This window comes from Balaenoptera ricei, chromosome 13 (assembly GCF_028023285.1).
Source record: "Balaenoptera ricei isolate mBalRic1 chromosome 13, mBalRic1.hap2, whole genome shotgun sequence".
In the NCBI taxonomy this organism is placed as follows: domain Eukaryota; kingdom Metazoa; phylum Chordata; class Mammalia; order Artiodactyla; family Balaenopteridae; genus Balaenoptera; species Balaenoptera ricei.
In genome coordinates, this window is record NC_082651.1 from 67,090,043 (window position 1) to 67,115,952 (window position 25,910).

Sequence of the window (25,910 nt, forward strand, 5' to 3'; positions counted from 1 at the left end):
AAAAATACTTAAGTAGATTTCGTACATTTAGCCAAATTTTTTTTTTTTTGACATTATAGGTGCTGATAATTTCATTCATTCATATAATAGATTTCCTCCAAAGAGCTTGTGAGGAAACCTTAAATTACTTAATGACTAAGTGTTCATGGCAAGTGTTCTCTAAATAAAAGGTAGTATTTTCCAGGAAAACATTTCCATTGCCTGGAAACTTTTTGAAATGAAGCAGAGTTCTGCCAGCCTTGTAGCCTCAGCAAACATTTTATTTTGGGCCGTTAAGACATCTACTCCTTGAATATTTTTGAAGCATTTTTTTCACACTCCTGGTAAAACATTTATAAAACATTTTGGCAGTTATGGGCTGCACAGAATATCTTTAAATGATACATTAAAAAATGTCCTTGACATTAAACTGCTGATCTTGAAAATATTTTGTTGTCTTTGCAGCTCTTTCTTTCCAGTGTAGACATGACTTAAGAATATTTTTTTCTCACAACACAACACACTTCCCTCCCTTCAGATCAATTAACAAATATATATATTGAACACTAACTGTGTGCTTAGTACTGTGCTTGGCTTGGAGGATATAATACTTCTTTATGAGACAGGTTCCTGTTCTCAAAGAGCTTATGGTTTAGTTGGGGAAATAAGCAGGGATGAAATTCAAAATATTTAACAAATGGTACGTCATGGGCACTGACTGGTCAGAACAGACACTGGCTGTAAGCACCCAAGATTGCTGTCTGTATGGATGTGTGTTAGCTGAATACCAGCCTGGAAAGTGAGACCAAGACACTTGAACAAGATGAGCCAATGTAATTGTCAAAATTTGGGTGAAATTTACAAATTCTGTAGGAATAGCAGAGAGAAAGCAACAAGGAAAGGCTGGGAGGGCTTACTGGAGGAGGTGGAATTTGTGCTAATGCATGAGTAAGGTTTAAGTAGATAGGAGGAGAAAGGAGGAGACTTTATGAGTAAATGTTCAGAGGCTAGAACCAGCATGGCATATTGTTAGCTGAGTAAATGAGCCAGCCTGATTGTTGTGGTGGTGGTGCTGGTGGTAGAGTTACTAGGCAATATCATACATTTGGATAGATGGAGGTCAAATTATGGATACCTAGAAAGCAGATTTGCTGTAGTAGGGATGGAGAGAGGCACTGAACATTTTCGACCTGAAATAGATCATAGGAGGCATGTAGAATGGAGAAATAGCAATAATCTGTGACACGAGGTCTTAGTTCTACTTACATCCATTCTGTTTATTGGCAATGAGATTGTACAAAAGTTACTCTCCTCAGCCTCTGATTTCTTTATCTGTAAAGTAAGGAAAAGAATATTTGCCCTGTTGACAGATCTCTCTGGCTTTTGTTATATGGATCAAGTAAAATACCTATTTATGAAGACCCTTTTGCATTATTAAACTTTCTACAAATGTAAAACATTATGAGATTGATGTTGGTTATGGTGTTGGTGCATCAATGTAGTTTTTCAGTTGGAAGTGTTAGGTTAGATAGATTGTAGTGACAGATGGTAGTGAGACGAGACTGGCATTGGCTCTAACAATCTAGAGCTGAGGTGATGAGAGCTTCCTCTGAGTCGATGGCTCTGGGAATGGAGGGAAAGAAGTGGCATCTCAGTTAATATTTATCCCCACATAGTAACAACTATACACATGATGTTTTGAATGCTTAGAAGAGAAGCTGTGGACATCTCTTATTTCATGGTTTGATGTGTCAAGAATTAGGGCAATGCATAGCTGGGTGGTTCTTCTCCTCGGGGTATTTATCGAATTCAGTTGGTGGTGTTCAGCTGACAGATGAACTGGTCAGGAGGGTCCAAGACAGCTTTATTCACATTATGGCACCTTGGTGGGATGGCTAGAAGATAGGGCCTAGTTGGGACTGCATGTGGCCCCTCAGCATGGCAGTCTTGGGGTAGCTGAAATTCTTATATGGCAGCTGGCTTCCTTCAGAGAGACTATTCCAAGAGAACCAGGCAGAAGCTTCATGGTCTTTTCTGACCTAGCCTTGGAAGTCTCATGGCATTGCTTCAGTCACATTGTTTTGGTTCTAAATGAGTCTTAAGGCCAGTTGGATTCAAGGGGAGAGGAATTAAACATCACCATTTGATGGTAAAGTGGCAAGATCGTATTGTAGAAATACGTGTGGGATGGGAGATATAGTGGTGGCCATCTTTGAAGAATGCAATCTGCCATGTGAAGTAAACTGAATGTGTGTGATAGAGGTCCCCAGGGAGTCCACAACTGTTCCTGTGGTTTAATTTTTGGTGACCAGAAAAGTGGGATTGATGTTACCAAAGGCAAGGAGACTGAAAGAGGAGATTACTTTGATAATGGTGAATACATTTGCTTTGTATGTGTTGAGTGTGACATGATGGTGGCATATCCTGGTGGAAATATTTAAGTCAGAACTGGGAGATAGGGGATTAGTTTGGGTGCTATTGCAGAAACAGAGATGTAGATTTATGCCGTCTTCATAAATATCGTAGCTAGTAGGATTGCAGTCTTTAGGAAAGAGCTTAAAAGGAGAAAAGAACAGAGGACCAAGGACAGAGGCTTCTGAACAACTGTACTTTGTAGTTGAAAGTACAGTTGAAGGCATTCCAAATAAATGGAGTGGGGAGGTGAGGCAAGGCCCAGTGCCTGGTATCTCAGCCACTCCTAATCTGCTGTAAAGATCTTCTCATGGCTGTCACTATTGGTTTTTAACTAACCTGTTATGAGTTCCCAACTGTTGCTTCCAAACCAAGTGGTTCTTGATCCCTTTGGAGACATTTCAGATCTGCTGAACAGAATGTTTTACGGAGAACATCTTTGCAGTATGTGTGGCTTCCTTTTGTTTGGTTTTTATTTTTAAAAGCAAATGTATTTCTTTTGGATCCTTCTGAAAGCTTTTAAGTTATGAAAAATTTATTTAGGCATACAGTGTTTTAAAGTTTGCAGAAAGAAATCTGGGCTTTCAGGAAAATCCACTGAAATGGAGGCCAACTGCTGGCCACCCCTTGAACTACAGCTGTGTTAAGGAAGCAAGCACTTAAAGAGATTAATGGGTAAATAACTGAAGAAGAGTTAAACATGAGCCACATTGTTTGAATTGATGTTTAACAGGATTATTCAGAATGTCTCCAAATGTAAATTGACTTCACTATTAAACAATCATCTAAGAATAAATAGGAATGGGAGGCACTATTCTTTTTTCTGGGAATTTTTTGAAAGCAACACTTGCGCACACACACACAATATGTTGAGTTAATTTTCTAGAATCTGATTTCTTATATGGTCCTTTCTATTTAGAATTTGATGAAATATTCATGCACTCTTTAAAAAACATAATCACCTGCCCATGCATAATTACCTGCTTAAGCATTTGATTAGAGTGGTTAAATGCATTAAAGTTATCACTGTAAATTCAGGTTTCTGATGAAATTCATATTTGCTTATTTACGCTCTATAATCTTAGTATTTTAAGTTATTCTTTCAGTGAAAATAAACAGAATTCTAAACTAGGGGGCCAAGCAGGGAATCTAGTTTTCATTTGTTCAGCCATAAATTAAAAGCTTAGGGCTTCCCTGGTGGCGCAGTGGTTGAGAGTCTGCCTGCCAGTGCGGGGGACACGGGTTCGAGCCCTGGTCTGGGAGGATCCCACCTGCCGCGGAGCAACTGGGCCCGTGAGTCACAACTGCTGAGCCTGCGCTTCTGGAAGCCTGTGCTCCGCAACAAGAGAGGCTGCGACGGTGAGAGGCCCGCGCACCGCGATGAAGAGTGGCCCTGGCTCACCGCAACTGGAGAAGGCCCTCGCACAGAAACGAAGACCCAACACAGCCAAAAATAAACAAATAAATAATTAAAAAAAAAAAACAAAAAAAACTTAACTCTAAGGGGATTAAGTTGTTGTCTACAATTCTAAATCTAGAAGGGAGGTTCATGAGTACCTGATATTGTCTTACTCTTCATTTGTTTGAATTGCTCTGCTTATTGAAATGTAGCTTAACCTATGAATATTTACTGCACTGATTACAATCATTCTCACATTGTTGGCCCGAAAAAATGAACTGCTGACATTTAGCAATTTTTGTCATAAAATGCTACTACTGACCCATGGACGTCAACAATTATGGTGGACAGAAGTAATTTAAATATGTATTTCAACTTTCATCAGTTAATTATAGCTACTACAATTCAAATTCAACAGAAGACTTCTTATGAACCTTTGAAATATAATAATGAAAAAATAATTTCACTCTACTGGAGAATGAAAGACCAAGTCTCTAAAGAATATGCAGTTGAGCAAGAAATAAATGTAGAATGTAATGTATGAGGTTTGGGGAAAAAGTCATTCAACTCTATAAATAAAAAATATATAATCTTGTTTAAGCCTTTATTTTCATCTCCTTTGGCAGATGTGTCTAGGACACTTTTTGAGTATCCTGTGATTTTTATTTGAAATATTAATAATTAAATAAAGAATAACTAAGTGATCATCCACTCTGGAAGCCATATTAATACTTTACATAGAGAAAAAAATCCTTTAATTTTCCCATTTCTATAGTGTATTAAAAGGATTTGGGGATAAATAAATTAAACAAATTAAAGAAAAAAATTAGGTCTTAACTCCAATTCTCCCCACCCCTTCCAACTTACATGTTATTTGGTCCAGTGGTTCGGATCTATCTTGCTTTTTTTAAAAAAAAAAAAAAAAAGGATTTGGGGAAAACTAGAATGTCTTAATGATTTTTTTTCTTTTTAATTTATTTTTTAGAATGTCTTAATGTTTAAAATCTAAAACTTTGTGTCTTTGGTTTGTGACCCTTGGATTTTTATTTTTAAGCCCACTCCATAGTTAAGATATTACCTTCTTTCTGGAACTTTGAATAACCATTTTTAAAGTTCTCATAATAATACTGAGTCTTTTTAGACTCAATAATGAAGGAATCTTGTTCTTAGTGAGTAACTTCTATCTCAGCTTTGTTAGTAAAGTCCCAGAGTTTTTAATATTAATTTTTTCCTCCTTGATCTCAGGCAATGGTTGTATTAAATATTAAGAGAACCAACAATTTGTTACATCCTTCTAACCACTTCTTTTAATCCACTGTATCTTGCCCTTCCCCCCATGGCTTTCTGATTGGTAATTCAATTTATATTTGGTCATCGTTATTATTGCCTGTGCCTGCAGCTGAGCCTTCAAAATAGCCCCCTGATGTTTTAGCCTGCAGTAAACTTCAGCAATATTTGATGGTGGTGAGGGAGGTTAAGATGGCTTCTGTTGATACATAGCTTTCTCACTGGATCTCATTTGGGCACATCGTTTTTCAGGCTTAAAATATCTCCATGCTTCAGGGCTATGTTCCCTGTTTTTAAAATGTGCATGTACATGCACACAACCTTCCTGCACATCTGTCACTGTTTAGTTTAATTGAAATAATAAACACGAACCTTGAAATAATAAACACAATACTTGACCAAAGAATGAGTGGAGTGGAGAATTTAGCTTATGAAATAATAGGAGCTTGGAAAAAAATCTCTAAGTTAGGAAAAATAACAATACTGAAAGAGTCTGAGGAAATGAAGGTAACATTTCTCAATTAACAATCATAATATAACTAATCAGAACTCAACAAAATGTAGCTCTATGTTACCATCCTTAGGTGGATGGATGAAGCCATTGGAGAGCCACTCTGTAGTCAGGGAACCTGATTTATTGGCACAAAATAGTCTAATGACCAATTAGTTGGGTATACAGCATATGTAATTTGATTTCAGTCTGGGTTTTATGCTTATCTTAGAATACTTACCCACTACCAGTGAGATAGCTTTGTGGATAGAAATTGGACTAATCTGTTTATAGAACAATAATTTGCTTCAGTGATCTTCTCAAGACAACACAAAGACACACCAGCCATGGACTGGCCTGTTCATTTCTGTTACTTTTGGTAGGGACTCAAGCTATAGCACTTAGCATAGAAAAACCAAACCAAACAAACAAATACAAAAAACCCAAAAACAACACCTCCCGCCTCTTTCCTGTCAGCCTCCCCTTTTTTTAATGTCTACTATTTCTTTCTTTCGTTTTTTTTTTTTTTTTAAATAAATTTTATTTATTTATTTATTTTTGGCTGTGTTGGGTCTTCGTTGCTGCATGTGGGCTTTTTCTAATTGCGGCGAGCGGGGGCTGCTCTTAATTGCGGTGCGTGGGCTTCTCATTGCGGTGGCTTCTTTTGTTGCGGAGCACGGGCTCTAAGCACGTGGGCTTCAGTAGTTGTGGCGCATGGGCTTAGTTGCTCCGCAGCATGTGGGATCTTCCCAGACCAGGGCTCGAACCCGTGTCCCCTGCAGTAGCAGGTGGATTCTTAACCACTGTGCCACCAGGGAAGCCCCTAATGTCTACTGTTTCTTGACTGTGAAGAACAGGAACATCAGCGTGGTCTGATCCTCCCACACCCCCATCCTTAACCACTGCCTCCCTCGGAGTGTAGAGGAAAGAATATTGAGGTACCAGTTAGAAGTGAGTTCTACCTACCAGCTCTGTTGATACTAGGAAAACCATGTAAATCTCTCTGGGCTGCTGTGTCCTCTTTGATAAAATAAGAGAATCCAGCTTTCTAAGGCCTTTTTAAATTCTGAGCATTCTACTCATGGTACAATACTGCTTTCTAGTTTCTGATTGGGAAAGTCTGGGGATTTCGGGTATGAAAGATCAGGGAACTTGGATACATTTTTAGTAAACTTCCTTTAGAACTGGTAAACTGATCTCTTGGGAGACTTTTGTGGATTAATAACATTTAGTGAGGCTTGCTTATGAAGAACTTTGAATCCCTCCTAAGAAAGTTCCAATTTTTATGAGGTACTCAGAGACTAAAGACACTGTATATTTTGTATTAATTTGACATGGGAGTGAAATAAAACAAAAGAGCCTTCAGACAAAGAGGATGTCTGCTCTTCTAGTGGAGAGGCACTCGCTAACCCAAGCAGGCTTGGAATTCCCCACGGCTGGGGCTGTTGAGTGCATGGAGCTGGCACAGCCAATCATGGTCTGTTTCACTCAGGGACCTTGCCCTTTTCCTTGCTGCCCCCTGGATTGTGTGATGAGGAACCAAAACAAACAGCTAGAGTTTGTTGCATTGTTCTTGGGAGCTGTGCATGGTTCCATTTTTACCTTCCAATTCCTTCATTATCATAAACACCAGCAACTCTGGAGTTTTGAAATCACTTCCTTGTGAAGTAATCTTTCCTTGCTGGGGAGTAGACAGAAGGTTCATTGAATAGTCAGAACTCTAGGTTAGGCTATTATTGTGTTTTTCTAGGCACAGTGACTTCACCATTGAGGAGCCTTACAGTTTTTAGCCCTTCTTTTCTACACCTAGTTTTTCAATCATGTGCCTAACGGAAGGACAGCTAATATGCAGCAGCTGGCGCCAGCACTAGTGGGTCCTTATTTATTTATTCAACAAGCAATTTCTTGAACATCTTCTATGTGCCTGTGTTAGAAACACTCTGTTTGACCATTGAGAGTCCAATGTGGTAAGCCAGAGTTGCTATGAACCTAGAGACATATGTTAGGATCTAAATTTGAAACGTTTAACTCCGTAGAACTAAGAGAGGCATGTGAAGACCTGAACAAGGGACTGTAGCTTGTGTGAGGCCACGTTGAGGTGTTTTGGGGACAGTCACATCAGGAGCTTTGGGTACTTATATAATTTAGGGTCATTGCCTTCTCTCTTTGAAACAGTAACCCAGGTAATAAAATCTCATTGAATTTCAAAGCATTTTTACAATGATTTTATTTTCATTCTTGGGCATTGAGAAATCAACTGATTTGTCCATAGCCACACAACTAGTTGGTAACAGAGCCAGCACTAGAATCCACATGGTTTTTTTGAACTTCATTCTGTTTCAGAGTTAGCAGTTCAACACAGGTATATCCATCGCCTGCTTTATGTAAGAAATTGTGATAGGTAGGCATTATAGAGGGTAAAATATTGGTAAAACGTGGTTCTTGTTCTTAGAGGAATTTCTAGCCTAGCCTTTTAATCTTTGGTATTAGAGAAATCAGTTAGATTATTTACAGGGCAGAAATGGAAGACCAAGAAAAAAGTCCACTTACTGAGCTGTCTGTCCCGATTTATGGGAAGGATGATTAATGCATTAACAAAATAAGCAAGGCAGGAAGAAGGGCCTGATCGGAGGCAGGATAATAATTCAGACATGTCAGGTTTGCGGTGGTGTTGGGAGGCTGCCTAGAGGGATAGCAGACAGTTGGAAATACAGGTCAAGAGATGGGGAGAGGGGTCAGAGTTGGAGATAGGGTGATCTGGGACTCCTCCAATTTTTTAGCACTGGAAGTCCAGCATTCTGGGAAACGTTTCTGTCCCAGGCTGACAGGGACACTGGTCACTCTTACTAGAGGCATATATTTGAGAGTCACCCATACAGAGGAAATAGTTGAAGGCACAGGCCTGGTCTCCTAAAGAGCCTTAAGAGAGAAGGGAAATGATTATAATCTGGGATTAAATGTTGTATTTGTTAGAACTCAGAAACATTTGTTCTTTGAAACATCTTTCTACCCCATGTTCACAACCATACAAACCTCGGTTAAACAATATACAAACTGGAACCCTCTACTGGGTTTTGAACCCCATCCTTGGTTTTTTTTCTTGAATATTGGGAAAAAAATGATCTCTTGGGTTAGTATTTAGGCTAACAGAGTTGATTTTGATTGGGGATTTCAGTAGAAAATATCTTCATATCAGTGCTATGACCTTGGTATGTGGAGATTCTGAATGTGTTCATACCTGTTTGAGGAAGCTAAGGAGTTGAATCATCTGCTGGCTCTAATGGTGGCCCCTCTTGTCATTGGAAAGCACTTTTGTTTATACTTTCTTTTCCAGTTACTATATCCTCTTGGTTTGTCAGCCTGGTGTTTAGAATGGTACACTTAACGGAGCTGGGAAGTCATAAGTTGTTCATTTATTCAACAGATATTTATTGAGCTCCCTATTGGGATGCCGGGCCCCGTTCTGGGTGCTGGGAAATGAAGAAGTGGACAGGGCAGAGTGTGTCTCTGATGTCATAGAGTTTATATGTTAAAGGCCATCTGCAAAATAATAAACTGTCAGATAACGATATGTATTTTGATGTGATAAAGTTTGGTGGTAAGGAAAAGTCTTTCTTTCCTCCTACACTAAAGTAAGCCAAGGCTTGGATGACAAGAAGCAGCAGCTTTCTAAGGGAAGAGCTTTCCAGGCAATGGGAACAGTTAATGCAAAAAGCCTTTGGTGTATTTAAACAACAGAATGATACAAGATAGTTGAATGAGGTTGTTCAAATATGTCGGGCTTTGTGAGCCAGGATCTTGCGCTTCCTGGAAATTTTTTTTTTTTTTTTTTTTTTTTCCTGAGAGCCTCCAACCAAATGGATATAAAAATGAAAGGTATCTTGGGAATTGAACAGACATTAATATGTATGGACTCTAGTAAGTAGCTTTATGATGATCAACAAATAAAGTGTATATGTGTGTGTTATGAAGTTGCATAGAAGAGGGGAGAAGGGCTGGATGGGACCAACAAGAAGCGACATGAATATAAAATAAATAAAGTTTCTGTTCCCAGAAAGTGTGCTGTATCTTTCCAAGCTGCCTTTATCCTCCTCCTGACTCTTTTTCTACTTGTACCTGGAACCTTAGATCAGCTTGTTCAGTATCATCAGTGGATGATGGTTTCAGATTAGTGCCTGGAATGTTTAAAGCATGTAACTTGTGAAAGCAAACACCTTTTTTTTACATTGTGGATAATTTTCTCTTTTAAATCTAAAAGATATGACTGCTCCAAGTATACGGGTATAGCCCCCCCTCCCGACTCTAGTTTAAAATCAATAGTCTGACCTGCTTTTTATGTTATAGGCAGCTAAAGCTTTGCTTTGCAAAACTTTGGACTTGGGTGAGTGAGAAAACTCGAATTCCTCATAACACTAATATGGTAGAGGTTTAGAAGTGATATCTCAAATGATCAGATTATCTTTCTTCTACTTTCCCTGAAACCTCACTTTTTTTTTTTTTTTAATGTAGAAAGGTACATGTTTTTCAGTTTCCTGTTTTCATCCATATGAAGGAAGGAATACTCTTAGGTCTTTGTAGTGTATATCAGACCAGTACTAATCATTACCCCCTTGGTTGCCGGTGTATCATCCACTCTGATATGTGATATGCAGTGTTTTAGGTATCTAAGTGTGTTGTTCTGAATAGCCAGGCTAAGTGTTTGTTATTTTTGAAATTATTGTTTACAGCTGTTTTCATTCAGATGATGATGGTGATGACTGATGATATTGAGCCTGAGTAAATACACATCATTTACTCTGTATCAAGGTTAGGGACAAATCCTGGTTTTGTTCCAAAAGCACTCATTTTTTTCCTTCGCATTATCTAGAATTATTTAAATAATTAGCAAATGAAAAATAAGGAACCATGGTAAGGTAAAAGTTTATTAACAATCAGTAAATAAGTAGCTTTGTTTTTATTGACATTTACTTTTGTACCCAATAACTTATTTATTTGAATGAATTTTCATTTGGAGTTGCTCTTAAACCTGACAAAGTAAAAGTGTGTTTAGGGGAAAGGGAAAGAATTTACTTCCTTCTTGTGCTAAAACAAAAAACAAACAAACAAAAAACCCTTAGTGATAACAGCTTGGTAAGTAAATTATTATTTGGGAAATGAAGATATTGGTAGAGGCTTAACCTTTACTCAGTTGAGGTTACACATAATTAATTTCCTGGCAATTGAGTTTTGATAATTTTCTGGGAATTTTGCTTCATATATTGGTTTTAAATGTATTTCACATTTAAAATGTGAAATTAGTTGCTTTGTGTTTGAAGGTGACATAATTTCTTGAGGCCAGCGATGAGTCATTCAGTTAATGTAAGAAAACAGTTAATTAACAGTAATAAATGTCCCCAGTCGTCTAAGGGAGTTGAGTGTGACACAGTTTACCTCAAGTCAGTCACAAGTAGGTTGTCCGCTGAGTGGATTTTCTATAGGATATTTTGATTCTCCAGCTAGCTTTCTATCCATATCACCAGTTTGTTTCAAAACTATTTTAACCCCTCCTCTGATGGTGGATATTCAGGGACTGAAATCAATTTGAACGGTAACCTGACTAAAACGTGATTAGGAAGGCAGTTCTTAAAAACAATATACTCTGGTAATGCATTCTAGATCCATAGGAACCTGCTTCCTGAATTACGTGTAATTTGGAATTTTTATTCTACTGCTCCTTTCCTAGGGCACAGCATAGTGCCAAGCAACTACTAGGTACTTAATAGATCTTTTTTCCAAATGACTGAATGAAACCTACTGAAGCAAATAGTAAGAGAGTTGATAATACCTCTATCATGAACCAGATCAAACCAAATGTATGTCTGAGCATTTAGGACAGGCACCTTGAAATAATGCCTTTAATTTATTAAGCAAGAGCTTTGGTGTCAATCTACATTTTTGTTCTCTCTCTGTCACTTGTTAAGTTGTATATAACCTTGGGTAAATTATTTAATTTCTCTCCCTGCCATCTCTTTTTGCTAGATTAAAAATAGTGTGAAAGTTATTCCTTCATTTAGCTCTTGAGTATCTAAGCAGTTATTTTAATGTTTTTGTCAGACTGCTCCATAAAATTAAGCTTCATGTAGAGTGAATTTATGTTCTAATTACTGATTTTTTTAGATCATCTTTTTTAATAAAAACCTTATTTCTGTTCTGAATTTTGGTTTGTTGGCTATGATTGGGAGGCTTTTTAGTTAGTTTATTTATTTCTCTCTCTCTAGGCTCATTCCTTTCTAGCAGAGAAACTAGATTAAATAGTGGCATTTTGGATCTTCCATCCACAGTGATACTGGGGATATCACAGATCTGGTCACCTAGTTAGTAATCAGCCTGGTTGATAGAGTCTCCCTTGGACCCATGGCTTTTCCTACTGCTTTAGCCCCAAGCAGCTCTGGCAGTAGCCTTTACAACCTTTCATGGGAGAGGAAGCCACTGAAATTCCCTGTTTCCTGGGAGGTAGGCAAGTTACCCTACAGGAACTGACTTCCTGGCCATTACTTCTGCTTCTAGAGCTAGAACCCAGCAGATCTCCGGTATCAGCTATTGACTTAAAACAAATAGACTGCCAATTATTTCTCCAGCAAAAATGGGTTTATTCCAGATCAACAAAGAACTGCAATTTGCAAAGTGAACAACCTTACTAGAACAGAAGGTCTGCATAGGAATTTGGAAGAATTTTTAAGGTTAGATTCAAGTAGGAGGGCTGGAGCCAGGACGTAGGGGACCTTTCCAACTGGAAGATTTGATCAAGATGGAAAATGAGTTAGCTCAAGATTTCTTAATAGTCAAGAGCCATTGTAAGTTCAGGCAAGGAAGGGTGATGCCTGGCGAGGTGGCCCACTCTGATCCCAGACCTGCCTGCCTTCTCGGATTGGTTGATTTTGCTAGAAGCTCTGTGTGCCAGCTCAGGGAGGCCCGGGACAGCGTTGTGGAGGAGGAGCATTATTGAACTAGTATTTGTTGTACTAGTATTTCAGTGCACTTGATAGAAAAATAAGGAAATAGGAAAGTGTCCCTCATCTCCTGCAGTTCCTTTTCCCCTTTCGTTTTTCTTACATAGTGAATTCCTACAGGAATACTTAACCTTCATCTGAAGCATTATCTGTAAGCCAGTCCTTCACTGCCAGTGGTCCTGTGGTGGGGAAGAAAATATTAGTAAATGAAACCCACAGATAACCTTAGATCAAGTAGTCTTTCCTTTTTTCACCTCTGTGACTCCAGCTTTTTCTTGCATGGTTAGATCACAGAAAGGTGACTTTGCTTTAATTCTCTCTTTGTTTTTTTCTCTGCTCACCCATTGTGGTGTAAATTAACCCAAATATACTTAAAAGACAATGAAAAATGAGCAAAAAAAGGCAGTAATCCATAACTGTATCATTAGCACTTAAATAACAACTCCTAGGGATTTAGATTTCAGCTTTTGACTGGGCAACTGTGTGAGGATTATACCACATTGGCAATGTTAGTAGTATACTAGAGAAATTATTCTGTGAAACAGATGCATTTATCATAATTTTTAAAAGATACAAACCCAGTGATTGGGAAGTAACTTCAGTAATGTAAGTAACGTAAGTGTGGGAGGATTATTTTTATTATAAAAAATTCAAACATAGAAATGGATTTTTTATTATGAAAATTTTCAAACATAAATTACAAACATATAAAGTGTATTAAAATTTCAAACATATATATATATACACACACACACGTATATGTGTATGTATGTGTGTGTGTGTGTATGTATATATATATGTAGAGAGAGAGAGAGAATAATGTGATGAACCACCTTTATCCATCACCCAGATTCAGCAGTTGCCTTGCCACACTTGCTTCATCTATCCCTTTCATTGTCCTTTGCTGAAGTATTACAAAGTACATCCCTGAAATGTTATTTTTACCCCTATGCACCTCAGCGTGCCTCTCTAAAAAATACACTTTCTTCTATGTCCGCAATGCCATTGGCACATCCTATAAATAATTCCTTGGTGTCATATAATATCTAATATATACATAACTATCTGTATTATTTCAAAGTATCTTTTTTTAAATTTGTTTTTTTCAAGTTGGAATCTAAACAAGGTTCACACTTTGCATTTGGTTGTTCTGCCTTTGAATCTCTTTTAATTTTGTGGTTCAGTCTGTTGATGGCTGGTTTTTATGGCTGAGGGAGCTGAGGGGGAAGAAGCAGGAACAAGGTGATAGACTTTAAGCCAGGCTAAAAGGAAACCTTTAAAATTACAGGGCCTGCTGGGAGTAGGGAGATTTGGTTGTAACATTTGGGGCTGAAATAATGTTTTTTAGGCCCATGTCAAACTTAAAAAAATGCCTCCTTCAAAGTAGTATTATTTATGTATATTTTGTTCTATACAAGACATAAACAACTAAATTTGAGTTGCTATTTGGAATGTTAGTCAGAAACTGAAGTTGTCTATCTTAACACCAAACTAAAATAAAGAAAAAAAAGTCCCCATCAGAAACTAACATAACATTGTAAATCAATGATACTTCAATTAAAAAAAAACAAACCCACATGTTTCTAAGAGCTCTAATTCTCTCTACAAATTAGAAATCAGTTATCTGTCTGCAGACTGTCTTCTTCAATTTAAAAAAGAGAGAGTATTTTTCCTTTGGACTTTACCTCTTTATTTTCGTATTAATTTTAGTTAAATCCAATTATGATCCTTCTAAAATAATTGTGCCTATCTAACATTAAATACGCTATTTCTTAGGATAATGTTATATAACTGTATATTAGGGCGTAAGATGAAAATTTTTTTTAAAGTCACATGTTTTTAAGCACTCTAGAATAACAATTAACATAGTACAGCAGAATCTCACTGACAGTAATGTCCAAATAACTTTAAAATGTTTAAGGTTCTTTCCAAATAACTTGCTTTATTAATTCTCCATGGGATGTGGATGAAAATTTTATTTGTGATAGGCCACACTTGAGAAAGCTAAAATGATTACTAAAATACACTTTCAAAAATGTGTATATGAATATGTATAATCTCTATAACTGTAGAATATAAACTACAGTAAACTATAAGGTTATGTTCTGCTTGTTGGAAATCTTGAATTTTGCAATATAGAACATTGGTGAGAGTTTGATTAACCTTCAGAACATTTTGGGCGTGGGTGCAGGCCTAGGTATTAAAGCTCATTTGCAGACAAGACACATGCTCTTCATGCTTTTGTAAGAAATGGAATCTATAATAGCTACAAATGCTAAGACCCATCATAAAGAAGAAAGTAAGTGAAAAGTGGAAAGTGAGACATTTTTTAGTTTCCCTCCCTCCGAATGTAAGGATGTTTATTCTTTCCTAACGGTGTTAATGTATATCAATAGTTTATGCTTTTACTTTTTGGTACCGGATAATTCCAAATGTTTGCTTTATATATGCCTTTTAGGTGCCCTAATTTGAGTCTGCAGAAGCTACCGGAAGAGTGGTTATGGAATGTTTTAGAGGAAATTAGATGCAGTGATCCTTCATCTAAACTCTGTGCTACAAGACGCAGTGCTGGAATTCCTTTCTACATACAGGTAGGTACTTATCTATAGGATCATAGCTGAGGGCTTTGTTTGTTTGTTTGTTTTTGGTCTGTTGATAGTAGTGTATTCTAACCCCCCTGACATGTGAGCATATTGCATAAGGGACATTTCTGATTCTCTATAGTACATTTCACAAGTACTATAGCATTTGTGATTTTGTTTTAATGTGTGGACAGTGTGTTCCTGTGACAGATCTCTTCTTGGAACAAACCCTCTAAGAGGTCAGTCTTGTAATATGAACAGAGGGTGGTAGAGATTTCCGTCTGTGTGTGAAGTAGGAAGACATCGCTGTGGTGCATTCATTGCTCACTTCCAGGAAGTGCGCATGCTGCCCTTTTTTTTTTTTCTCAGTTAGAAAAAATATTCTTCCTTTCATGTCAAAGACCCTTAAGACTCTGTAGGCAACCAGTGTTAACAATTTCTTTTGAATCCTTCTATAAAATATCCATGCATAAAATAATCCTAATCCTAATAGTAGCTAACTTTTATAAGTGGTTATTTCACATATATTATCTCATTTAATCCTTCCTCAAGGCCTACGAGGTAGGTCCTATGATCATCCGTATATTGTGGATGAAGAAACTGGACCTTAGAGAGGTTAGGTAAGTGATTTGCTAATGGCCACAGGGATAGTAAGAGCAGCACTAAGACTTGAGCCCAGGCACCCTCTGCTGGGTGTGTGTGTGTGTGTGTGTGTGTGTGTGTGTGTGTGTGTGTACGTGTTTTCTTTTTTAACACAGATGAAAGCATACTCCACACACTGTTTTGTCTCTTGCTTTTTTTCCACTTAATTTAGATTGCTTCATATCAGCATAAAGATATGAAGATTGCTTAAAGATTGCTTCATATCAGCATACTCAGATATTGCTACTTGATAAGAAAATATTTTATTTCCACAGTGTTGAAATTAAGAGGCTGTCACCATTGTGAATCCAAAGAATGAAAACCAAGTCCTCATGATACTAAATCAGACCCGACCTGAATGATCTTTGTTTAATATTCAGGAAGATAAAATCTAGGAATGGGGTGGTGTAAAAAAAAGCGATGAAAATAAGTGAAATGAAGTCTGTTTTTTAGTGCCCCAACATTTTTTCCTTCCCTTTCTTATGCCTCCCTCAAATTCCCAGAGTCATGATTTTTATGACAACGGGCACCAGTCGTGGAGGTTGATCTGGCATAGAGATCACCGAGGTGGTTCTGCTGGGTAGATTTTGGTGACCTTCAGAAATCGACTCCTCTCTGATCTGACCCATTCTGGACCAGTGTGGGTCATTCTCCTGCCTCTGAGTTATTCTGACCTAGTGTGTTTTTGCCTCATATGTCTGTCTGAGGACATGTGTTAATGCAACAGCAAGGTTTGGTTGCATCTTTGTGCTGTGTGCCTCCATCTCTGGTTCCCAACTAGTACTACATATTGGTCATAGTGATAGAGGGGTCAGGACTGCACCTTCTTAGCCCAGCCTTGGGAAGAATGTCATAACTATGCACAGCTCTTGGGGAAAAAGAACTATTGTTCCCAGGAGACACATTAGTAATCATATATAGCTTTCTTATTTGTTTTAGTTGAATAAAATCTAAATTATCAGAAAAATCTGCTCAGAGAGGCCCCATTTTCCCTAGCATAACTTACCAATAAAGTAATGTTCTTGTTCTGGTGGAAACCTCTGCTTGGTGTTAGCTATGGAGAAAAACTCCCCATTACTCCCAGTCCTATACAGCCACTAATCTATTTTCTGTCTCTATATAAATGGAATCATATAATATGTTGTCTTTGTGTCCTCTTTCACTTAGCATCATGTTTCAAGGCTCATCCATATTGTAACATGTATCAGTACTTCATTCCTTTCTATTGCCTCAAGTGGTTTGATGTTCCTATTTTTATGTTTATGGAATACTGGCAAAATGTTAGACACAAAATAAATAAGCACCTCTTGAATATTCAAATATAGGACCCCCTTTGAAGTTTGTAGTATTTCCTTTTGTCCCATGGAGTTTCCAGTGCTACAGTTTGATAGTCCTCCAGGTAGACTCTTGTGAAGAATTAAATAACTGATCAATCTCCAGGGAGTTTCCAAATCCTTACAAGAAATTTAATCCAGAGGTTTTTTGTTTTTCAAGTAAAGAGAAGTTTCTTGTTGGATAAATTTGTTATTAAAACTGACGTGCTTATTGTGTCTGAGACCTGCTACCCAATTATGGTCTTAGAAGAGTTGTCAACAAGAGCCATTTTCAACCTCTTAGAATTACATAGTTAATAGTTAATAAGCAAACTGGAGGTGACCTTAGAGATGCTGTGATATCACCACCTAATTTTACAGACGAAGAATCTGAGGGATGGAGAGGTTAAGCTGCTTGCCCAAGGCCACGTGGCTTAACTAGCTCAACACCACATGTTTTTATAAAGGAGATTTTGCATTGGGGAATCAATTCTGGGAAGTAGCAAACAGGTGTATATAAAATAATAGTCCTGATAATTTCTGTCTTGTTTTTCCATAGGCACTGTTGGCATCTGAACCTAAGAAAGGCAAAATGGATTTGTTGAAAATAACAATGAAAGAGTTAATCTCTTTGGCTGGACCTACAGATGACTCACAGAGCACAGTCCCTAAGGTAATAATGGAAATATACAAACCCTGCTAGGAAGGCAGTGGTTTTAAATCTTTGCTGTACTTAAAAAGAAAAAAAAAAATTTGCTGAAGGTACAGAACTCTTGAGGATAAGACAGACATTTGAAGCTTATTCAGAGGGGTTTTGGTTTGGTTTGGTTTTTCCAGTCCACAAAATAAACCATTGCTTTAGTTGATATAGATTGACCAAGATGATCTGTTTTTAAACTGTGGTGAAAACATTCAATTTAGACAAGATATTTTGTAATATTACAACTGTATCTAAAAATTTAAAAACGAATGTGCTATCACCTTCAAATTTCATGTGTGCTTCCTTGAGTCGATGTATATTTTATGATTTGGCAGTTGGATCTTTCCCTAAAATGTAGTGTCTGGCTTTGGGTATATTCATATTTTAATTTTAGCTAATACTTACTCCTTTTTTTGTCACTGCTAACGTTGAGTTAAGTATGTACTTATGTGTGTGTATGAATTTGGGTTAAGTGTTCCTCACAGCTTCAGTCCACTCCATGGTAGTGCATACCTGTCAGATACTTCTTGTCTAGGCTTTCTCAGCAAATGCTTCATAGTGGGATGTTCCTACCCACCTGTGGGAGGCCCATGCTAGGTCAGAGAACAGACTGAGAGCTGAAGTTTACAGTCAAGTACAGTAAGTACATATGGTTTTATGTCAGAGCCTGTGGGAGGTATTAAAGGGAAGCCCATGGGCCAGAATGTGGACCGGTGGGAAAGGATAGGGTTTATTAACACATGTCACATAGTGGCCTGTGACTATACGATGTGAAATTTCTTTAAAAATTTTAAATAAAAAGTTACTGATCACTTTTCAGAAATGATCATTTTATTTTCCCCAAAAAAGTGTGAAAAATATAATTGGCTCCATTTTCTTAGACTATCACTTTAAAAAAAATACCATTGTTTAATAAGAACATCTGAAAATAGTGAAATTTGGTTTTAAAGAGTACTTTAAATTATTACCTTACTCTGCTTCAAGGTCATTAATTACCACTAGTGATCATTTTTATTAAATTGGTAAAAATTTAATATTTTATCTCTGACCAGTCTTCTAGGTGTTGGATGATGATTTGCTTTCCTTCTCCCCTCCCATGGTTTACTTCTGTATTATTTTTTTATTATCTGTGAAATATTTCAGCATGTAAAAATGTACAGTGAATAACCAACATCTATGAAATCAGTTCCAAGTTTAAGAAGTAAAACGTTACAGATACAGTTGCATACACTGTAGATTCCTCCATATTCTGTTTCCCTTTGGTCCTCCTCATCTGTAATCATTAAACCAAATCATTTCGTGCATTTTTTTCATTCTTTTAAGAGCTTTTTTGTTTTTTTTTACATGAATTGTGTTATCTACACATTGTTTTATAGTTTGGGTTTTTTTCAGTCAACATTTTTTAAAATTAGTGAGCTCCAAGTTCATTTTAATTTCCAAGCAGAGTTTCATTGTATACAAATGTTTCCCTTTCTGCCTGGTGTGAAATTTGTGTTTCCCGGTTTTCTTTTGCATTTCTCTGATAACTGGCTAGCTTTAACATCTTTCCATGTATTTATTAGGCTTTAGTATGACTTCTGTGAATTGCCTATTTAAAGACTTTGGCTACCTTTAATTTGGTTATTTGTCTTTGTTTTGCAGGAGTTGGGTTTTTTGTTGTTTTAAAATTATTTTCCTGATTTTTCTTCCTTTTTGGTTCTTTGAATTACACGTATCTTCTCCTAGTCTATCACTTCTTTTCACTTTGCTTATTATTCTGTTATTGCCTGGAAGTTTTAAATTTTAATAAAATGGAATATGTCAGCCTTTTCTTTTATGGTTTGTGCATTTGGATCTCATTTAAGAAAGCCTTCCATACCCCAGGGTCAGAAAGATATTTTATGTTTTCTTTATATAATACATCCTTTCCTCTTGTACTATCGTACTGACACTACTTCTCTCATGTACTATTTCTGTCGATACGCATGTCTGTTTCTGTGCTCTATTCTGTTAGTCTATTAGTCTGTCCCTGGGCCCAAATCACTATTTTAATTACTGTATTTTTTTAAATAAGTTTTGATATCTGGTAGGGTGAATCTCCTTTTTTTTTTCCTTCAGAATTACCTTGGCAATATTTGTCCCATTGCTCTTCCATATAAGTTTTAGAATCAGCTTGTTAAGTTCAACCAGAAAGCCCTTTTTAAATTTTGGGTGGAATTTAAATTTATTGATTTATTTGGGGAAAATGACTTGTTTTTTTGATACTGAATCTTCCAGTCCATGTTCATGGCTTTATTTTTCCACTTATTCAGATCTTCCTTAATGTTTTTCATTACATTTAAAAATAATTTCCCATAAAAGTCTTACAGATCTTTTGTGAAATGTTCAGCAACCTACGTAAATTGCTGTAATTCAACTGATGACTTGTCTGTAAATTCTTCGAATTTACTTTATAGGTAATCATATCCTTAGTAATGCTAAATTTGCTTTACTCTTCTAATTCTTTAAAAAAATTTTCTTGTTCTTCTGGCTGGCACTTGTAGTACAGTTTTGTATAGAAATAGAGATAGCAGACATCCTTATGTTGTTTCTGATATTTGCTGTAGGTTTTAACGTCTCTTATCAAGGAAACCAAATTTTATTGAATGCTTTCAAGCATTTTTGAGATAAATGTTTTCTTCTAGAATTTGCAAACATCATGAATTATATTGACTTTTTAATATAATACGATCTTTGCCTACAGAGAATGAACTCCCAACTTTGAAATGATAGATTTTTTTACACATTGCTAGATTCACCTAAAAATTTGAAAAAAAATTTTTCTTCACATATTTTCACTGGATTCATAAGTGAGATTAACCTGTGGTTTTCCTTTTTCATGCTGTACCTGTCCTCATTTTTATGTAAAAGTTTTTTATTGAATTATAACAAACATACAAAGATGTGTACAAATAATATGTTTGCCTCCACAAAGTGAACACATTTCTATAACCAGCAAGAAACAGAACATTTTAGCACCTGAAAGCCCACTCATACTCCCTTCTAATTGCACCTTTTCCCCAAATGTAACCACTAGCTTAGTTTTAACACCATAGCTTTACCTGTTTTTTTAAAATTTCACATGAATGTAACCATACATTAGATACTCTTTGGATATGATTTCTTTTGATGAACATTAAGTTTACAACATCCATCAATGTTGTGAATTATTCATTTTCATTGCTATGTAATAGTATACAGTTTATTTATCCATTCTTCTGTTGATGAACATTTGGGTGGTTTTAAATTTGGGGTTATTAAGAACAGTACATTTAAGAACATTCTTTGACAAGCCTAATGGTGAACAAATATGTACATTTCTTTTGAGTAGATACTTAGGAGTGGTTATTGAGTATGTGTATGTTGAGCTTTAATAGATACTACCATTTCTCAAAGTAGTTGTCCCTACCTTATTTTGATAGCCAGGTGGTACTGGACTGATAAAATAAACTTGGGCATCTTCTCTTAACAGTTTAAATAAGATTGGGATTATCTATTCTTTGAATATTTGGTAGAATTCGTCCATAAAATCATGTGGGTCTTTGTGTGTGTCTGTGTGTGTGTTATTTTGGTGGGTTTGGTGTCTTGCTTTCTTTTTGGTCTGTGAGTGGGATTTTTAACTATTGATTTTCTTTATATAATGGTAATATCTATATAGCTTTTCCATTTCTCCTTGAATTTGTTTTGATTAGTTCTGTTTTCTAGGAAATTGTTCATTTTGCCTTAATTTTTCTAATTGACTAGGGTGGAAATATTTTTGTTTTATTCTCTGATGTACCTTTAGTCATGTTCTCTTTGGTATTCATGTTATTGCATATTTTCTTCTCTCTCTTGGTTAGTCTCATCAGAGGTTTGTTTCTATTTCAAAGAATCACCTTTTGGTTTTGTTAATGCTCATAGTTATGTCATTGATGTTTTAAAATTTTCTACTCTTTTAAATTTTATTTCTCTATTTTGAGTTTATTGTTTTTTTTCTGTCATCTTAATTGGACGTTTTTTCCAATTCATTTTTTTATTAAAGTAGAGTTGATTTACAGTGTTGTGTTAATTTCAGCTCTACAGCAGTGATTCAGTTATACATATATATACATTCTTTTTTATTTTCTTTTCTATTATGGTTTATCACAGGATATTGAATATAGTCCCCTGTGCTATACAGTAGGACCTTGTTTTTATCCATTTGGTATATAATGGTTTGCCTTTTTTTTTTTTAATAGACGCCATTTAAGGTGTACATTTCTTTTATGTTCCACTTAAATGCATCGCACAAGCGTCAGTGTGTAGCATCTTCGTTATTGTTCAGCTGTAAATATTAAAAATTTTTTTCTTTGACCAGTGTTTTAAAATGTGTCAGTTTTAAAAGTATGCAAAGAAACTGATTCCTAACCTAATTCCACTATGATCAGAGCATAATCTGTAAGAAATTAATTTTTTGGTATTTGTTGAGGCTTTATGGCTAGGTTTGAGGTCATTTTAAAAAATAAATGTTTCATGTGTGCTTGGAAAGACTGTATTGTCTCTGTTTGCTAGGTGCAGGATTCTACATAGGTCCATTGGATCAAACTTTTGTATTGCATTGTTCAAATCTTGCTTACTTAAGAAAATTGATTTATCAATCATTAGGCATGTTTTATTATAATCTATTTTATTTGTGAATTATCCATTTCTTCTTATAATTTGGTAATTTTTTTGTTTGGAGGCTATGCTACTGGATATGTACAGATTTGGAATTACCACAGTCTTCAACCTACAACTGATTTTGAACTTTTTATTCTAGGTTCATGCTTTAAATATCCTTAGAGCCTTGTTCAGAGATACACGTCTGGGAGAAATTATCATCCCTTACGTTGCTGATGGAGCTAAGGCTGCAATTCTGGGCTTTACATCACCAGTCTGGGCAGTAAGTGCATTTGCTATTTATTTTCATTGACTTAATTATACCTCTGAGTAGGTTTTAATAAACTAACCTTTCACTGGATGATAAAAAATATGTACTGCATTTTATTAAGGAGTTACTCCAAGGGATAAATTCTTGGATCAAGCTACATTTTGACCCTTGGTATTTTATGGTTACATTCTGTCTCCTTTGTTGGCTTATTAGCCATAACTCTTTGTTTTCTTATTTTAGTATTTGCTTTAAAGTTTATAGTATATATCTTTAACATCACAGTCTACCCTCAAGTAATATTTTACCATCTTAAAGTATAAGAACCTAGCAATATGTACTCCCATTTCTCTCCTCCCAATCTTTGTGCTTTTATTATACATTTTACTTTTATGTATATTGTAAACCCACACTACATTGTTATTATTTTTGTTTAAACTGTCAATTATCTTTATTTAAAAACTGACCATTTTAACTGTTTTTAAGTATACAATTCAGTGGCATTAAAAACATTCACAGTGTTGTGCAGTCATCACCACTCTCCATTTTCAGAACTTTTTCATCTTCCCAAACAGAAACTGTACCCATTAAATAGTAACTCCCCACATCCCCCTTCCCCCAGCCCCTGGTAACCTCTCTTCTTCTTTTTGTCTCTATGAATTTGCCTATTCTAGGTACCTCATATAAGTGGAATCATATAATATTTGTCCTTTCATGTCTGGATTGTTTCATTTAGCATAGTGTTTTCAGGGTTCATCCATGTTGTAGCATGTATCATAATTTCATTCCTTTTTAAGGCTGAATGAAATTCCATCGTATGGATATATGACATTTTGTTTATTCTTTCATCTTGTGTTGATGGACACTTAAGCTGTTTCTTTTTGGCTAGGGTGAATAATGCTGCAGTGAACATTGGTGTACAAGTATCTGTTTGAGTCCCTGCTTTCGATTCATTTGTGTATATCATATAGTAATTCTGTATTTAATTTTTTGAGGAACTGTCAAACTGTGTTCCACAGTGGCAGCACCATTTTATACTCCCATTAGAGTTCCATTTTCTTCACATCCTCGCCAGCACTTGTTATTTTCTATTTTTTTGGTAACAGCCATCCTAACAGGTGTGAAGTGGTATCTCGTTTGATATTTTGATTGCACTTGATGTTGAGCTGGGAGCAGAATGACTCTGAGTATCTGAATGTGTCTGTTGTGGGCTCTGGGTGTCAGTGTGTTGAGTGAATGCTGGAAATATACTCTATCAAAAGGTGAAAAAAACAGATGCAAAACATGAAAATGGGGGAGGTTAAATGCTGAGTCACTTTTTTTGTTTTCTTTTGTTTTTTTGCAATATGATTACCGTCCAGAAACTTTCTGATTCAGAACTCTAAGATTGTGGGCAATACCCAGTACAGTTTTCACATTAAAGAAAGTAAACTTCCACTTTTTTTTTTTATAATTCCTGGGAGAAACACCATGATTTTATTATTTTTCCTACATCATTGTGCCTTCTAGAATAAAGGAGACTAACCTATGGTTTGTAGGCACTTGACTGTAGCGTTAAAAAAAAAAAAAGACTGGCAAAGGGAGAGGAGAAAAGAAGGTAGACCTTAATATATTACCTGCAGAATGGAGAATTTACTAGAAAGGCAGGCTTTCCAATTAGTGAGCTGCACAAACCAATTCATAACTCTCTGATGAGCCTCTAATTGAGAGTCAGTATATTGCAGCTTAGCCCAAGGCACAGACTCCCAATGTAAAGAGGAATCTTCAAGATTGCCAACTGTTGCCAGGAAAATCGTACATCTTCCTGTAAGAAAGATAAATGTCTGAAATTCTGTCTAGGAGCATTGCCTAACTACTCCTGAGGACATGGTGTTTACCTTTTGCATTTACAGGAAAACGAAGCAATACCTGTATACTGTCAGGAGAGGTAGATAGGAATGTGGCTTGACCATCAGGAAGAGTAGAGATCATAAAGCTGATTGCCAGAAATGTCAGTATTGTTTTCTTTAAGCCATTCATTCCAGATGAACAGAGAAATGTTCTGTATGAAAGGGCTTTCAGAGAGTGAAACCTGGTGACTTTTCCAACTTTAGGAAAACTGAAAGTATCAGAAATGAATGGATCTTTTTTTAAAAGTCTTTTTTGGAGACCTTTTAAACAGTAACACATGGGCACTGCAGAAAGTCTGAAAATACAAGCATAAAAGGAAAAGGAAAAGTCACCGGTTTAACTACCATACAGATATAATAATCTTTAGCATTCGAATGTGTTTTCTTTCTCTTTTTTCTATGTGGCTTTTATGTGTGTGTAGTACTCATATGCACACATAATCTATAAAAGCCTGCACAAATATATATAAGTGCTTATGTATAGTTTTATTTGGGGGGAATCTTCCCTTTTAACACGTGTTTTTTGTTTTTGTTTTTTTTTTTTTTTAAACCACCACCCCACCCCTGCAAAGCTTTTTTTTTAAACGGCTCTGATGTCCTGCTAGCCATCTTTTTTTTCTTTTTCTTTCTTTTTTTTTTTTTTTAATTTATTTTATTTATGGCTGTGTTGGGTCTTCGTTTCTGTGCGAGGGCTTTCTCCAGTTGTGGCAAGCGGGGGCCACTCTTCATCGCGGTGCGCGGGCCTCTCGCTATCGCGGCCTCTCTTGTTGCGGAGCGCAGGCTCAGCAATTGTGGCTCACGGGCCCAGCCGCTCCGCGGCATGTGGGATCTTCCCAGACCAGGACTCGAACCCGTGTCCCCTGCATTGGCAGGCGGATTCTCAACCACTGCGCCACCAGGGAAGCCCTAACACGTGTTTTAAAGGAATCTTTTTTGTTTCTATTCAGTTTGTTTGCTTTACCAGAGAAAATAAACATCACAGCTATAATGGTCCATACTCTGACTTAAATATATCAATTGTTCTGTTTCCTTCCTTATAAAAAACCTAATCTAAGATACGCCAGAACCATGGCAACATACTCAATGAATGTGAAGAAGTCTTCATTTTACAAAACAATTAACCGTAGCATTCTGTGTGAAGTTGTTTAAAGAGTGGTTTTTCCTGACTGTGTGTGAAATATGGTTTGATTTACAGAAATCTGATTTGTACACATCTTCTCAGGAATATATCTTGTACCTAAAGGTGACTCCATCTGTACTTTTGGCTTAATTGTTTTTCCTGGTAAGTTAGAGGAAAAAAAAAAAGTAAAATAAGCTTAATTTTA

At 36.3% G+C, this 25,910-nt stretch overlaps 1 protein-coding gene across 3 annotated transcripts in view; it reads left to right on the forward strand.

The window, feature by feature from the left end:
- Positions 1 to 25,910, forward strand: part of THADA (THADA armadillo repeat containing) — a 318,133-nt gene that overhangs the window by 63,758 nt on the left and 228,465 nt on the right. For all 3 annotated transcript variants that reach the window (XM_059943471.1, XM_059943473.1, XM_059943474.1), the window contains 3 exons: positions 15,015 to 15,147; positions 17,653 to 17,766; positions 22,589 to 22,711. In XM_059943471.1, coding sequence (XP_059799454.1) covers positions 15,015 to 15,147; positions 17,653 to 17,766; positions 22,589 to 22,711 — 370 coding nt within the window. The remainder of the gene's footprint in view (positions 1 to 15,014; positions 15,148 to 17,652; positions 17,767 to 22,588; positions 22,712 to 25,910) is intronic.